This window comes from Colias philodice, chromosome 14 (genome assembly GCF_061535455.1).
Source record: "Colias philodice isolate Cphi_HAF_F1 chromosome 14, ilColPhil1 Martin Lab GWU primary, whole genome shotgun sequence".
Taxonomy (NCBI): domain Eukaryota; kingdom Metazoa; phylum Arthropoda; class Insecta; order Lepidoptera; family Pieridae; genus Colias; species Colias philodice.
In genome coordinates, this window is record NC_143099.1 from 3,275,761 (window position 1) to 3,290,885 (window position 15,125).

A 15,125-nucleotide genomic window follows, 5' to 3' on the forward strand; every position below is an offset into this window, starting at 1 on the left:
TAACCATATGTAAATTGATCGTGATTTGTCTGGTATTGTTGTGGTATAGTTTTATTTTTCAGTTTTAAAATAATGAAAATCCTGACTGAGCTTTTTACAATGATCATGGTTAAAGAAAACTCGCTTTATGGTATTAGCCGACACTTGCTTCAGAAAATGAAGCTAAATTAAATTAACAGCAATCTTTAGAAAGTTTAGCAAGGTAAAATGTGAAATTTTTCATTTTATAAGTAACAATGTTTTAATAGTGAACACATCATTTTTAGCCAATGTTTTCAAATCGAAAAATTCGAAATAAAATATTTTGGTATTGTTAAAAATCTTCAAGGTTATATGTATATGTTATATTTCAACAATGTAACAAAACGCAATTACGTAGGTCCTAGCTGAGTAATAAATGGATTAAGAACAGACTCGCCGGATATGAGGACAATAAGAGACCGAGACCATTGTTTGTCCTGTCTTCAAACAGTAAGTATTGGTAAACATTTCAACTATTTTATTACGAGAACAACAAACAAGCGTCTAGAGAGATGTGTAATTACAAAACTTAAGAGAGTGATTAAGATTATTAGTGTAGATACTTTTGATTAATTAGAATTTGGATTAAAAGCTAAAAGCTTGTCATAAATAGAAACATTGAAGCGACCAGTTTAGAACTAGGTATAATTTTAACAGTTTTTAATAACATATTGTCAATAATTCGGCCTTTTCAAATGCCTGGCACATTCACGTGCTCACAATAAGGGATTTTACCCGTAATATAAATTCTTGGTAAAATACAAAAGCTTTCAAAGTATTACGAGAGAAATGAATTTTAATATTCTATTTAGCAAGCACATGTTTTCATAGAAATATTATTTATACCAAGATTACGTGGAAAACTCACTGCGAGTCAGTTTTATTTCAACCAGGAACAATGGATCCTCCGAGAGTTACGTACAACCTCGGACAATTCTTTTTATAAGTACAAACGATTATAAACCTTAAGCGCGGAATATAAAGGCTTCGCAAAGTATAAAATGGTTTGTAGCTGTAAATTAGACAATGCGTCACTGTCATTTCGAGGCGGGAGTAAGGATGCTTCGTAATAACCTGCAAAATGAACGGTTGATGACCACTTGCTTGATATATATGGAAGTTTCCAACTCGAATGACGCGGAATAATGTGGTAATTTAAAGTCGATTGCCGGCGATTAAGCTTAGCTCCTAGGTTACAATATTAATGCAGAACAATGTATTTTGTTGAATAAAGGAATAAAAGATTTTAAGTTTAAGAATAAATATCGAAAGAACTTGTTGGTTCTCTCTGGAATAAATACACAATGACAACGTTTTTGCCTTGATTGGTTTTCACCTAATAAATTGCTTACAAATAAGTAGACATGTCACTGATTGGGGAACATAATGAAAAACAGGAAACATATCAACTTACTAACGAACTATTCGGAAACTACCAATAATGAATACAACCAATATTATCAGAAATAAGACCAATGTGAATGCTTGTAATAATAATAAATTAGAATCCATAATGTATTGTTAAACTTGGCCTTACACTGAAATGATAAAATATTGTAATCTTCAGCCACAATACAACATGTATAGACGTATTGAAAGGGTTTCATCGCCGTGTTTATATCGAAATGTTTCGTACAACCGGTTGGAATAGCAATGAACAGAAGTTTCCTATTTCCTATGCTAATCACGAAGCCCGTTTCCAAACAAACAATTGCGACTTGAAAGTAGCAAGAGTGTCAGAATAGCGCTTTACTTCAGTCTTTTTTTGATACAATTGGAAAATGTAGAGTATTTTTTCGCGAAGGCGACAGTCATTGTGGTCGGCTGGAATTTTAATTTTAATGCCAATTAGTTTCAGTTACAGAGCAAAAAGTGATGGATTACGGTGTTTTTGCTAGTGAACTTCAATTGTATTTCTATAATAATGCATTGGCAATTAAAATATCTTGAATTTTTCATTGCAAGTTTTATTAAAAGGTTGATTTAGATAATGTGTCACACGAATACCTCACGTTTGGCGCCAATGAAATGGAACGAATGAAACAAAGTACCAAATAAAAAGCTTTTAAACTAAGTCGTAACCGATAGTATCGAGTGTTGGAATTAGAAGTACAAACCAGTAGATCTCGATACGAAAGTTTCGGGTTTCTTACAAATGATTGCGGTCGGGGCGCGGAGTCCAGTCAAGATAAATATTGAGTTTTTGTTTCAGTGACGGAAAGATTTACAAACGTTTTTGTTACGCAGATGAATCCGGAAAGATATCATTAGACAGACAAAGGAATATTATTATTCCTTATGAAACGATATTATCTTGGATCTTGGGAATTTGATTTCGACGACCTTTTATCTTTTTCGTATTGTTCTCTGCTGTAAACTTAAATCTAATAGATTAAATATGACATTACACGTGCCCATGTTCGGTTGTCGGTAAATGTGTTATTATTAAACTAATATTAGTTTTAACAAAGCCTAGATACTCTGAGGTAAAGTTTAAGATTTGTTTCAAAGCATCATGTATTCTGAGAGATAAGTATTAGTTATGGCGAGGAAAGATAATAACAATAGCAAAATCGTGAATTTTATGCAATTGTATAAAACTAAGTGTGCATTAAAAACATTGATCATCTTGAATACTAAATAATAATGACAAAAATCTATATGAAATAAAAAAAAATGTATTGCTAGAGTTAAATAATAAATCGTTTAATAAATAGACCAAGACAATTTAGAGCATAGAAAATATCAAAGCTGTGTTCGAAACCAAAATGTTATTTGAACGGGATTTAGAGTAATTCATTTTATTACGTTTTCATTAATGTAAAAGTTAATGATATTTACACATCCTCGAATAAATGTTACGCAGGAACGATGAAATAATTTGTGTTATAGTATTTAAATTTACCGTTTTCATTATAACTTCATTAGCTATAATAACGCTTTTTGTTGGTTTATTATTTTTATGTTTGTACTTAATGGAATAAGTTTGTTTTATGTATATTTTATGCCTACAAGCTATTTTCGCATGTAATATTCCTAATTATACATTTACAGGAATTTATTGTTATAAGTACATAGGTATAGAAAAATAATGTACTTTCCAAATTATAAATAATCAAGACGAAGTCAGGATAAGTAGGTATAAAAAAATGACTTTCATAATTTATTATCCACCTAATTTCGAGTCTGCTCTACAATTAATAAAAAAAGATATCATAAATTAAACCTTTAATTATTATCACATGACAGGAAAGTAAATATGCAAATTAATAATTAATAGATTCAAAGATATTACTTACAAAGAAAATAGTTCTTTAGCTCGCCAATAGATTTTTCAGAATAATGATAAAATAACACTGTAAGCAGCCATTAGCGCTAACCCTGAGCGATAGACTGTATCCATTCCCTAGTGAATAATTTAAGTTAAGATCAAATGTTTTTTAATAAACTAAAATTAATAATAATGTGTATAATATTTAGTTTCAACATGCGAAAATAGAAAATTGTATTAAAAAATAAATTATCTTAATTAATAATTTAAACCGTTTAAACGCTTATAGTAAATTAAACGTTCTTAAATCAACCAAGGAATGGTAAATTTCAAATTCACATTAATATCTAGGCGGCAATATCTTTTTAGAAGATTACACTCTCCATTCGGCGCGGCGGTTAATTAAAACCGCTTCCATATTTTCCATTTCATACAAACTTGGTGTTAACTGCGATATAATTTATTTCTATGAAAAGCCATTCAGGAATGTGTATTAATGTTTGTTTTTCATTTTCACTGCAATACGGCGGAATTGTTTTAGAATTAACGCGGAGTAAAATTGAATTTTAGCGTTAGAAGTATTTAGTATCTGTTCTGAAGTATAAACTATGTTTAGGTCTTAACGAGTGCTACAGTAAGAACTACTTACACTCCAAGTACTTGAAACTCATTGCATCAGTTTGGATCTGTAAAAGAAAATGAACTCAGTTATTCTTATGCTTCTTGCTTACAAATTCTTAAGACAATAAAGAAGTTTATCTGACCTGAGTACTGTGTTTTATCTCTTTGAATTTGTGATAATCTATGTTATAAAATTAATTATACCAATTTTTGTTATTTTGTTTCGTCTACGTTCAAATAAACAATATGAAAAATGAAATCGTCAAAGGCAGAGTAAGAATTAAAATTATGTCTTTAAAAATATAACACGTACCTAACGTATCCAATTAATTCTACAAAGTTACACAAACCTATATTAACGATCAAAGAACATGAGCACTATTCAAAAATATGTCGACATTTTTATATAATTATGTTTCGGGTCTCCTTATATCATTGTTGTATGCTCAAAGAATAATACGAGTAACAGAGCCGGCGGCCGTTCGCTTAAGTACTCTTTAAAGTATTGTGAAGGAAATTAGGAAGGGAACTTGAAGTCTGACAATGGAATTTTGGCTACGCTTTTAGGCTCTATATTATTTTGTAGCTTAAATGTAACGCAATAATGTGTAGATCCCAAAATTCAAGTTCATTCAAAGATGTTATGTAGAAATAGACAAAGAAAATAGATACAATAATGATTAATGATAACGATTTCTTTGAAAATCATAGTTAGTAAGTTAATATTAGTAATAGTGCGGATTGTTATTAATATCTACAATTATTTCAATCCGAGCTTTCATTTTGCGTTTCAGACGCGACATGTTACAATTTTTATTTTTATTTCGTTTAATTTGATGAATAAATAAACAACGTAGCAAGATCACAGCAAAACATTTTAAAATACAAAATAAGTTTTATCCTAAATGTGACAAAGGAAACATTAATATCGCACTTCCTTTCATTTCTCGCACGCTGGCGTCACATTCAAAAATACCAAATCATCTCGCTTTAAAAAGCATATTGCGAAAGTTTGTCGCAGCTTTTGTTTTCATCCAACCATTTACAGCAAAAATGTATGCAGTTTTTTTGCATTTCACGTCTCGTCAAAAAATAGTACATTCATGTCAAGTATATTCAGCCCATTGAGCGTCCGCGAGTCCTTTCTGTGACCTCGTTGTTGTTACAATACTGTGTGCAAAAGTATTTTTATACGTTTTCCCCACGAATCTTACATTTTAGACTCTTGGAAATTCAATCTACTTTAATCATAGATAAATAATGACGCGCACTTAAACATTATCCAATATTTACCTGGACGTCTCTAGCTGCGGTATTTATATGTTGTAGCTGTTTTATTCAATTTCTTTAAGAAAAAACCCGAAGGTTAATGTATTCAAAACGTTTTAGCCGATTTTGTAACGTTCTACAGATAGCATTTGTAACCCCAAAAGTGTTCCAACCCCCATTAATCTTCCGATAACATAGACACTCATTAATTGTTACTAAGATATACTTGCGTGAATGAAACTATAGTAATTTCCTTATCAGGAAATTCAGCTTTCTTGTGTAGATAAATTATGTAGACTAAAATATTTTGTTTTTTTCAAGCTATTATTATTCTTCAAACTGCCATCTTAAACATGTGTGATAATATTTTGAGATATAATTTTTTATATCACGTAAATAAATAAAAAATATTTATAAAATACCACCTCTAAGACTAGAACATTCGTCAACACAAGATTTTTCTGTTTTATGTCAAGCACTCCAACTTGTAGTAGGGTCGAAAAGCGCCGACCTACTAAAATTATCACGAAAACTACAATAAGGATAACACTGGAGAAATACGCTCTTTGCTATGTTTTACGAGAAAATAAAAAAGTGGTAAGAATAAATTATGTTTGAGAACTCCACTTGAAATTTACTATAATTTATAAAGTCAATATAAACTAGAGTTGTTAAGATAATTTAGTATGTAATGAAGTAAATTTTGCGTAGGTACCTGATGTGTTTACTTGTTAAATGCTTTTATCTATTAATTGGTTTCTCACTTAATATTTATCATTACGAATGAAAAGTCATTTAAGTATGTATGATCTTCAACCATACAAAAAGTTTTAAAACGTGCAACTAATAACATAAAACCTATAAGGAGAGGACTAGAAAACAACTTTAATCCAAAAATAACAATGTTCTTTTCGATCTTTGCTCACAAATGAACAGTGTACCGAATGTCTTCAACAATACCTATTTCGGGGCATTGAATATCGAAATATTTCGAATTGGAAATTTATTTTCAATACCAACCGAGTGCTGAACGTACCGCAAACGTAATACTAGATTACACAATATCTGTTGAGATAAACTTGTAATCCGAAACATTGCTTATCCCAACCGGCTCCAGCGACTGTAAAGCGTTTAAAGTTTGATTAAATTTATTTTGCTTCTTGAATACTGTAGTAATTCTTGTTCGGAAGTGCCACGAAAGTGCCATTTTGGTTAAAAGCTTGTTTATGTTAACAACTATTAAGAAATAATTGAAATTCTTACCCTATTTACTGGTTTCAATTTGGTCTCCACTTAAAACTTGTTAGATTTAATAAATATTTGGAAACTAACTTTTCTTCAAGTTTTCATTCGGAAATTGACAAATTTTGATATGATATGGTTTAATCCATCAGTCCTCGGAATCACAGACACAATAGATAATCTATTGTGTCGTGGCCCGATCGGGGCTTACGGTGGTCAATGGGTTAAAAATACTTTTGCGGACATAAATAGATTGATATAATAAATTTAAATCGATCAATAGTACCGGTATATATTATGTCGTTTTAACTAAAACTTTCTATTATAAAGATATTTATAACAGAATACAGTACTACAAGTATATTGAAGTAGGTACATCAATATAGAATGTTGTAGGCTAACCATGCTCGTCTCGTTTACAATTAGGCCGGCGACTGCAGTTCTAATTTGTAGCTGGAAACCCATTTATTAAGGACTAATTGACATCAAACGCAAATGAGAATGCAACTACACATTATACAGGAAATAATCTACATATATTAATATTACAGCAAGCTTACAAGTGGGTGGGATATTCACGAATTTTGAAATTAAAGCATTTTACATTATGTATGGTTAGATTTGAATGTTGAAAATTATGTTAATGAGTAAGAATCAAGAATGTATCCTCTCATAATGGATCACGCTCGAAATGGAATATTTACGACACATTTACAGAAGAATGTCCGCGTCCACACCGAGCGAGCTTTTGAAGTATTTTCTGCGTGAAGCAGCTTGATCTGTGTAGACTTGCCACGGCTGAAGAAAATGGCACCTTACACATTTTCCTCGCAGGTTTCCAGCAGTTGTTTCGCAAGGTTCTTCGCTCTCTGTGAACCCGCCTATTGAATAATAACAGTGTTTTCAACAACGTTGAGTGTCAGAATATTTGCTTCGTCACTTAGTTACGAGCAGAGTACTTCACACTTGAATGTCTCTTGTAGTGTTTTCTTGTGTTTGATTTTATGCGAATATTATACTGACTCAGTCTGCTGGTGACATCGTCCAGTATCTGACTCAGTCATTTATTTATATTACTATGTCAACGCAGATTTTTATTTTGAAAGTAGCAAGAATATTATGCTTTATATAATATAGGTATTCCTTTTTATTATTTATTGGAATGATATGCTTTTAAACTTAAGGTTTAAAAATCAATGCACTCGATATCCAAGCTACGATTTATTATCACGAGTAAAAAATAGTATACGGTATTTTCAGAAATGCAAATTAAATTTTATTCCAATAAAATTTAAAGAAATACAATTGTCCAATCAATCAGACTGGGCAATAAATTATGAAGTTCATACCGTATGCTTGAAAATATTATAAATTACTATTTCCTTCAAAAATTCGAAAATATCCTCCGAATATTCTTTTGAAACTCGAATGGATATATGATAAACGAACCGCTACACTGGCTGTACAATATTTCATCTAGATATCAAAACTGTAAATGTGTAAGGTATTATTCAAGTCCGAGTGTGCTTGATAGTCGGGTAAATAGGATGGAAGAAATATTCGTGTAGTGTGGCAGTTTATGGACGGCATTTCGTCGATGTAAACGGCGTCTGTTGACGCTAAATGATACTTGCGAAATAGTATTGCATGGAACCAAATTCAGAATAATTAAATGATGTTGTTCGTGGTAGATTACCTATACAAAAAAAAATGAAATATGTGCGCCTCAATGAGATCTAAATAAGTTCAGACATTTTTTGCTGATGGTACTAAATTTTAATTTTATACTTGATATCTTCTTACATACATGAAATTTTTGGTAGTGTTTAAGGCCGCTGCTTGAAGTAAATGTATAATAAATTAACTGTGGAAAACTTGAATGAAACGTGAATAACTTGGGACTAAGTTTACATAAAAACAGTCTTATTATTGTAAGCACCTAGTATTTCAATACAGCAAAATTAATGTAATAATAAATCAAATAAGATTCCATTATACATGAATATCCCGAAAACGTAAAAGGCAGTTATGAAATATATTTGGAGCGGAATTGTAGTAAAACTTCGTTATGTTTCATCAAAACTACCAAAGTACAAGTCTCGAAACTTAATTTCTTATACTTAACAGGCAATTCGTTCGTTACTTAGAACTGGAGTTTCCAAGTACGCTGTAGTAAATATATAAAGTACGTAATATAAAGTTAAGATGGTATGAAATAAGCGACTTATATGAGCATCCGCATTAAGGACTCTTGGACTGTTCCTTTCGCTCAAAGAAGCAAATTATTTTCTTTTTATTTAAATGTAAAACTTAACTTCTTTAGCCGCCTTCTTGGTATTTTTCAAACATTATATTCGAGTACCTACTCTGGTTGGAATATTTCACCAGTTCGTTGTTTCTTGTAAAATTATTTTATGCCATTGAATTTCTGCTCAGTCGTTTCAAATGGCAGAGAAAATGTAAAAATTCGCATCCTTTGATAAGTTCCAATGAGAAAGAGTTCCCCGCGACCATCATCCTAACAACGCGAAACAAGAGAGCAGAAAAGAAGCAAAAGTCGAGGCAACTTGTTATCTCACAAGCGCACTTTTGTTTAGAATTCACTTTGAAGTTAAAACTTTAGACAGCTGAATAAATGAAGTTGTTGGAGACAACAGTTACAACCGATTTTGTTACTGCTTAAACGTGCACTTACAAACATATTATCGTGAATTAGTTTTCATTTTTCACAAAAATCTATTTAAAATAATATAATTCTGAATAAAATCAATTCGAATCCTGAATGTTAGTAATTCCTAGGTACTACACGTTGATGAATTAAAATAAATGTGATTTACAGAACAGAAGTTACAATTCAGCCTAACGGGATGTATTGTGTTGAAACTGGACATTTTGTAGCTGGGCGTCTCGGGAATAAATCCACCGACATACTTATGTGGATACACTGCATCTCATATTTTATCGATATTCTCAACACTAGGATGTGTGGCCGACCAGAGCGGCCATCTCATCAATCGCCGTCACCCGAATACTCCACTTCAATCTAACTTTTCAAACTCGCCTCATCTCCGTCGACCCTGTTACAATTTTGTCGAAATTGGAAATGTCTACGAGAGAAATATTAATATAGTTTCAATTGGTACCTTTGAATTTACTAACTTAAACTGTACACCTACAACAAATATCCTGTCCAGTATCCAGTCCTAAAAGTATCAATGTAACACAAAATTTGGTTTGGTTAATTTAGGTGCTACGGTTGCAGCAGATCATACCAAAGTAGTATGTTATCGCTGCACATATGGAGAGTGAGTGATAATCAGTCCATTTGCCAGTAATATAAATCCATTTGAATTTGAATTTGAATTTCCATATGAATGTTTATTGCCTCGTTCGCCATCCTGTATCATAAAAAAGAAATAAATCCACACGACCACTTCCTGTTCTGCAGGGGAATTATTATGAAACAACTTTCTTTACTTATACTATGGTCGAAGATTTTTTAGTTTGTATGATTGGATCCGCTATCTAGGAACAGCGTATTGTCGAAGAAAGTAAGATTTCGTAATTTTCCAGTATCACAATATCTAAATCCTGATACCATTAATACAAATAAAAATTAAAACATTTAATTCAATCACAATTTTAACATGATTCTACTAGGTACATATAGTACAGCATAGGCATATATCTACATAGAAAATCAGTGCAGGCGAAATTTGTCAGTGATCTTAAAATGGTTATAACCATTAATCGAAAAACAATTTCAATCTACCAACTTGATCTACAAACCGAGGACTTTAGGCACTGTTTGCAAATTACATACACTTTAGGTCCAGAACCGTTGTCGTATAATAATAACATTAATAATTTTGCGTCTAGACCCCAAAACATGATGTATAGACGTTCGCAGGCTGTTATACCGAGATTCATACTAAAATTAATGAGATACCATAAACCCGCTCATTTTGTAACTGGTAGCATGTGGCTAACATCCACTTTTTCTTTCCCTAATCACAGATTACGTCTGTAATGTTAGGCCATCAGCAATTATGTAAATAGACCAATCAGTTAAAAGTTTTTTATAGAGACCATTTTTCAACAACAATTAATTGAATTTAAAATATACTTTGCACATGTATATTTTTTATGAATAAGTAAATGAGATAAACACAAACACGAAATAACCATATTTCATGAACAAGAGGGCTGATAAAAATTTATTTTTAATAAAAGCTTTTTAATTCGGGCACTGATCATCAGTACGTATAGTAAAATAGACAAAAATAGCTTTTCGTAAATTGCTACGATATTCATAGATTGAAACATTCTATAACAATACATCGATAAATTCGAATTGTTGAGTAATCAATGTTAATATCTGTAGGCAGTTAGTTCTGTTGAAAATACAATTGTGAATTGTAATAATGGTTGTCAGACGCGAATGTGTATTGTTATCAGCTATTTATTAATATTTAAATATAGTAAAAACGAACTAAGTTAGAGAAGAACATTGCCTTTTCAACGCAATAAAAATACCCCAACAAAACGGATAAACTTGTCCGATAAATCTCGTTGCACTTTTAAAATACGATACAACATTGTCGATAAAATCCAATAATGCCACGCTATCTAAGTATTGGATCACCGTTGACAAATGTGACTGAAAATTGGTATCATTCGGTGACAAAGGGGAGTCGGCAAACCGCCAAGTTCGCTCATGTAGTGGTTTCAAGTGGTTTCCGAGATGTTTCATTGAGGCATCGCCGGCAAAGGCACGTACCTAGTTGTTTTAAAAAGCAAATGTTTTTTCCTACATGTGCGATACTTTGTCTGGCTGACAATTTTTGTTTGATAATAAGAATTCCTCTTTTATAGACCACGTTTCAGGTTTAGAGATCATCAGGCTAAGTCATCAGGCGATTAAAAATTCCTTCATTAATAAACTCTAAATCAAAAATGTTAATAATATTTTTTTATGTTCGTACATAAGTAGAGTAATTCTGAATATGTTAAAAATTAAAATATTTAACATTCAAGCACATAATAATGGCATTGAATAAATCTTGAATATTATAATTTCAGACTAGGGAGGGTTAAAAATGTAAATTTACGTCATTAGAATTATGCTAAGCTCACGGTCGCTGCTTAAACGGATTACAACAGCATTGCGCAGTTTTACTCGCTTGCCAGTAATATAATTAACTTCTTAATGGAATAGTTGAGGTGCATGTACTGTTTGTTACATTTGAAATAATGTGCAATGTTGATACCTACTTTTATGCGACTTCTTTCTGACCAGTCGCTTTGTGTAGCTTTAATCTGAGTTGCATTATATTCAAAATCGTATATTTAGAACTAGCTTTCCGCCCGCGGCTTCACTCGCTTTGTCTTTAACTTAACAAATTGTTTAGGAAAATTTTACTCTAGATTCACTATATCCATTAAAAAAATGGATCAAAATCCTTTACGTAGTTTTGAAGATTTAAGCATACCTACCTGCATAGAGACAGACAGCGGGAAGCGACTTTGTTATATATATGTCACGGCTAAAGGTAGGTGAGAACATAAACTTAAGATTAGCCGGCTAAACTTAGGTTTATTTTCGACGAGGTGTTAATGTTAGTTTTTTCTATCTTTAGCCGGCTAAACTTAAGTGTAACCGCAGGCCCGTGGCTAAAAATGTCGGGGTGGGTAGATTTGGTTAGCGCCGGGCCGGTGGAGGGCTTGAGGGGCCCGCACAGTGCCAGAAAACACTCGCCCTGTTCCTTACATGTATTATAGTAACCAAATCTACCCACCCCGACTCAGGGCAGAAAGCTGGTGGCTAGGTTAGGTTAGGTTAGAACTCTTAAGACCCGCACGAGCCGAGCGAGCGCAGCGAGCGTGCTGCGGCAGCAGCCGGCGAAGTGCCAGAAAACACTCGCCCTGTTCCTTACATGTATTATAGTAACCAAATCTACCCACCCCGACATTTTTAGCCACGGGCCTGCGGTTACACTTAAGTTTAGCCGGCTAAAGATAGAACAAACTAACATTAACACCTCGTCGAAAATAAACCTAAGTTTAGCCGGCTAATCTTAAGTTTATGTTCTCACCTACCTTTAGCCGTAACATATACACTTTGATTTATTAAACTTACGAAAATTATCAGACGACTATAATAATATGTATTAAATGTGTTACACAAACGGAGAGAAGTTGTAAAGTATGCTTAGCTCAGATTTGATCTTATCATTCGCATCTGAAAAAGCAAACGCGTGCAGTAAGCGCCACGTGTGGCCACGTCGTGTATACATCACAACTAGATAAGCTTCAGTCTTCAGTAAATAAGCTATCAATTCTTTTAAATTTATATAGTGCGCGTTTAATTGAACATATGGCTTATTTCAAACTATGAATTATCACTGAAATTTTATTACACGAAATAAAAGAAAAAAAAAGGTTTTCTTGTAAGTATTACAAGACAAAGATATACGAATGGCAGTCTTAACGTTATGTTAAATTGTTAAGTATACATTAGAGACGAAATAAAGTCGGTCATCAATAATTATGGGTTCTAAATAAATAACATTTAAGTTAACGTTCAGTTTCGAATACGCTCACAATTGTTTTAAGAGTATTTGACGTGCTTTTAAGACTGCCTTGAAAAGGTTCCTCTGTCGTTTTATTTATTCAGTGTTTCGTCTCAAGAACTTAAACGATACCGTCTTACTGTAAATAAACGTCGGTTTTTATTTCTTCAGTGAAATGCCTTACTCCTTCAATTTTATTGATATCCTTTTAATCTTATATTTTATGGAAACACAATTATTTTAAGAAAACGAAAACATTTTAGGCTACATCTTGACTGTCGTGATCGCGTTATAAGCGCGTCGTAACCGGTTAGCTTTGAGGTGGGAAACAAGTCGATTTATTTTGTTTTATTACTCTTGTTCAATATAAAAAAAAAACTTTCAAAATATATTGTTTATATCTTAATAAGATTTTTTCACAGAAATGATTATAAATGATGTCATCAACTCGAAGTTTTCATTCCAAGTTATAAACACATTTCAATGTGTATTAATAGCACTCTTCCGCATACAATATAGTCTTTATACAGTCTCGACTTGATGCGTATATTCTACAAAGGCACTGCAATATCGCACTGTTAGGTCTCAAAGCTCCGTAATAATATTGAATACGTGGCTCTTTATACGCGGAAGGAACGCTTCGTTTAGCATCCTCTTAATTATATACTCGATCCTTAATGGCAAAGGGATTTGGAATAAAATGTGCTTACGAATAGTGATTCACATACGAGTATGAGGGAAGGAATTAATTGTTAAAGTGAAAAAGGTTGTATTATTTATTTATTTATTTTATTTATTTACTCTTTATTGTACAACATATTACAATGAAAGTACATAAAACAAAACCATTTAAAATGTACAAACGGCGGCCTTATGGCTCAAAGCCATCTCTGCCAGGCAACCTTCAGGCAAAGGACAAATTATAACTTAAGGTAGCCAATTAGCATGTTAGCTGTTGTATGTACAGATACGATGAAACTGAATTTTCGAGTAAATATAATAATAAAATGAATATTTAATAACATAGTTATTGTAATTAAAGAGCTTTATTAATTAATAAAAAAGCTGAGGTATTCTTCGATGAAAAATAAAACATATTTTGGATATCAACTACTTAAAATGCTTTTATTTTAAAAATCTACGTGACCTACTTTCCGTACGTAACAATATTACAACAATTTCATCTTGCAAGCTTGCCATTTTCGGTGCTTTTTGAATTCTTTAACAATTTATGACGGTTTCTGACATAAGTGACGTGCAATTTTTTATTCTACGTCCAACCGTTCTCAACGAAGTTAATTTTTAATTTTGTTAAGTTTGTGTTTTATTCAATATTTCAGAGAATTCCCTGATACTTTTACATTATTAAATTGGATTTCCATTATTCATTTTCCAATTATTTAAATGTATATTTTGTTGTTAATATTGTGTCGTTCTTATTGTTTTAGTTTGTAACGTCATGAGCTATACGTAAATTACAGTTCTTTTATATAATAAAAATACCAAAAATATACATTTCTAAAACGAACAAACTTATAATTAAATTAATGATTTCAGTTATAATTAACGTCCTCATTTCCCCACAGCGTTAAAAATATCAAAAGGAGCAAAATGACACATGAAAACGAAAAAAAATATCGCGAGTTGTCTTGTATTTCTTTTCCATTCCCGTTCCCGCGTTTCGTTGGCAGACGCTTTCATTATAACGCGGGTTTCACACTTTGTGCACAGAAGTAATGAGTACTGGGTTAAATTTGTGAAATAAATGTATGTAAAGTTATGTTATGATCAACACTTTACATGTACCAAAATGCCAGTTTCCATTCATTAAACTTTTTTATGCGATAGTCAAAATATGCAAAAATAACGAGGTGAAGTTGAATATAAATAATTGCAAAATTTTGTCAACGAAATTCTAATTAAAAAGAACTTAATTTGTTTAACTGAAATGTAATTTTTATAAAACCGAGTAGGTATATTATAAAAAATGGCCAGAAAGTATTTAAAACAAACACCAATTGAAAACATAAATCAAATATCGTCAAATACATCGCATACAATAGCATCAATTTGTTTCAACAAGACAGATGTCCAAACTTTTAGTAGTTTTTTAAAATCACCGATATGAG

General features: G+C 31.9%; 1 protein-coding gene across 1 annotated transcript in view; it reads right to left on the minus strand.

The window, feature by feature from the left end:
• The window catches only part of LOC149482718 (Kv channel-interacting protein 4-like), a 93,539-nt gene extending 87,150 nt beyond the window's left edge, over positions 1–6,389 (minus strand). Inside the window, exons 1-2 of the mRNA XM_089703590.1 lie at positions 6,291–6,389; positions 3,942–3,978 (exon numbers count right to left, since the gene is read on the minus strand). Coding sequence (XP_089559716.1) covers positions 3,942–3,978; positions 6,291–6,389 — 136 coding nt within the window. The remainder of the gene's footprint in view (positions 1–3,941; positions 3,979–6,290) is intronic.
• Between the last annotated feature and the right edge of the window lie 8,736 nt (positions 6,390–15,125).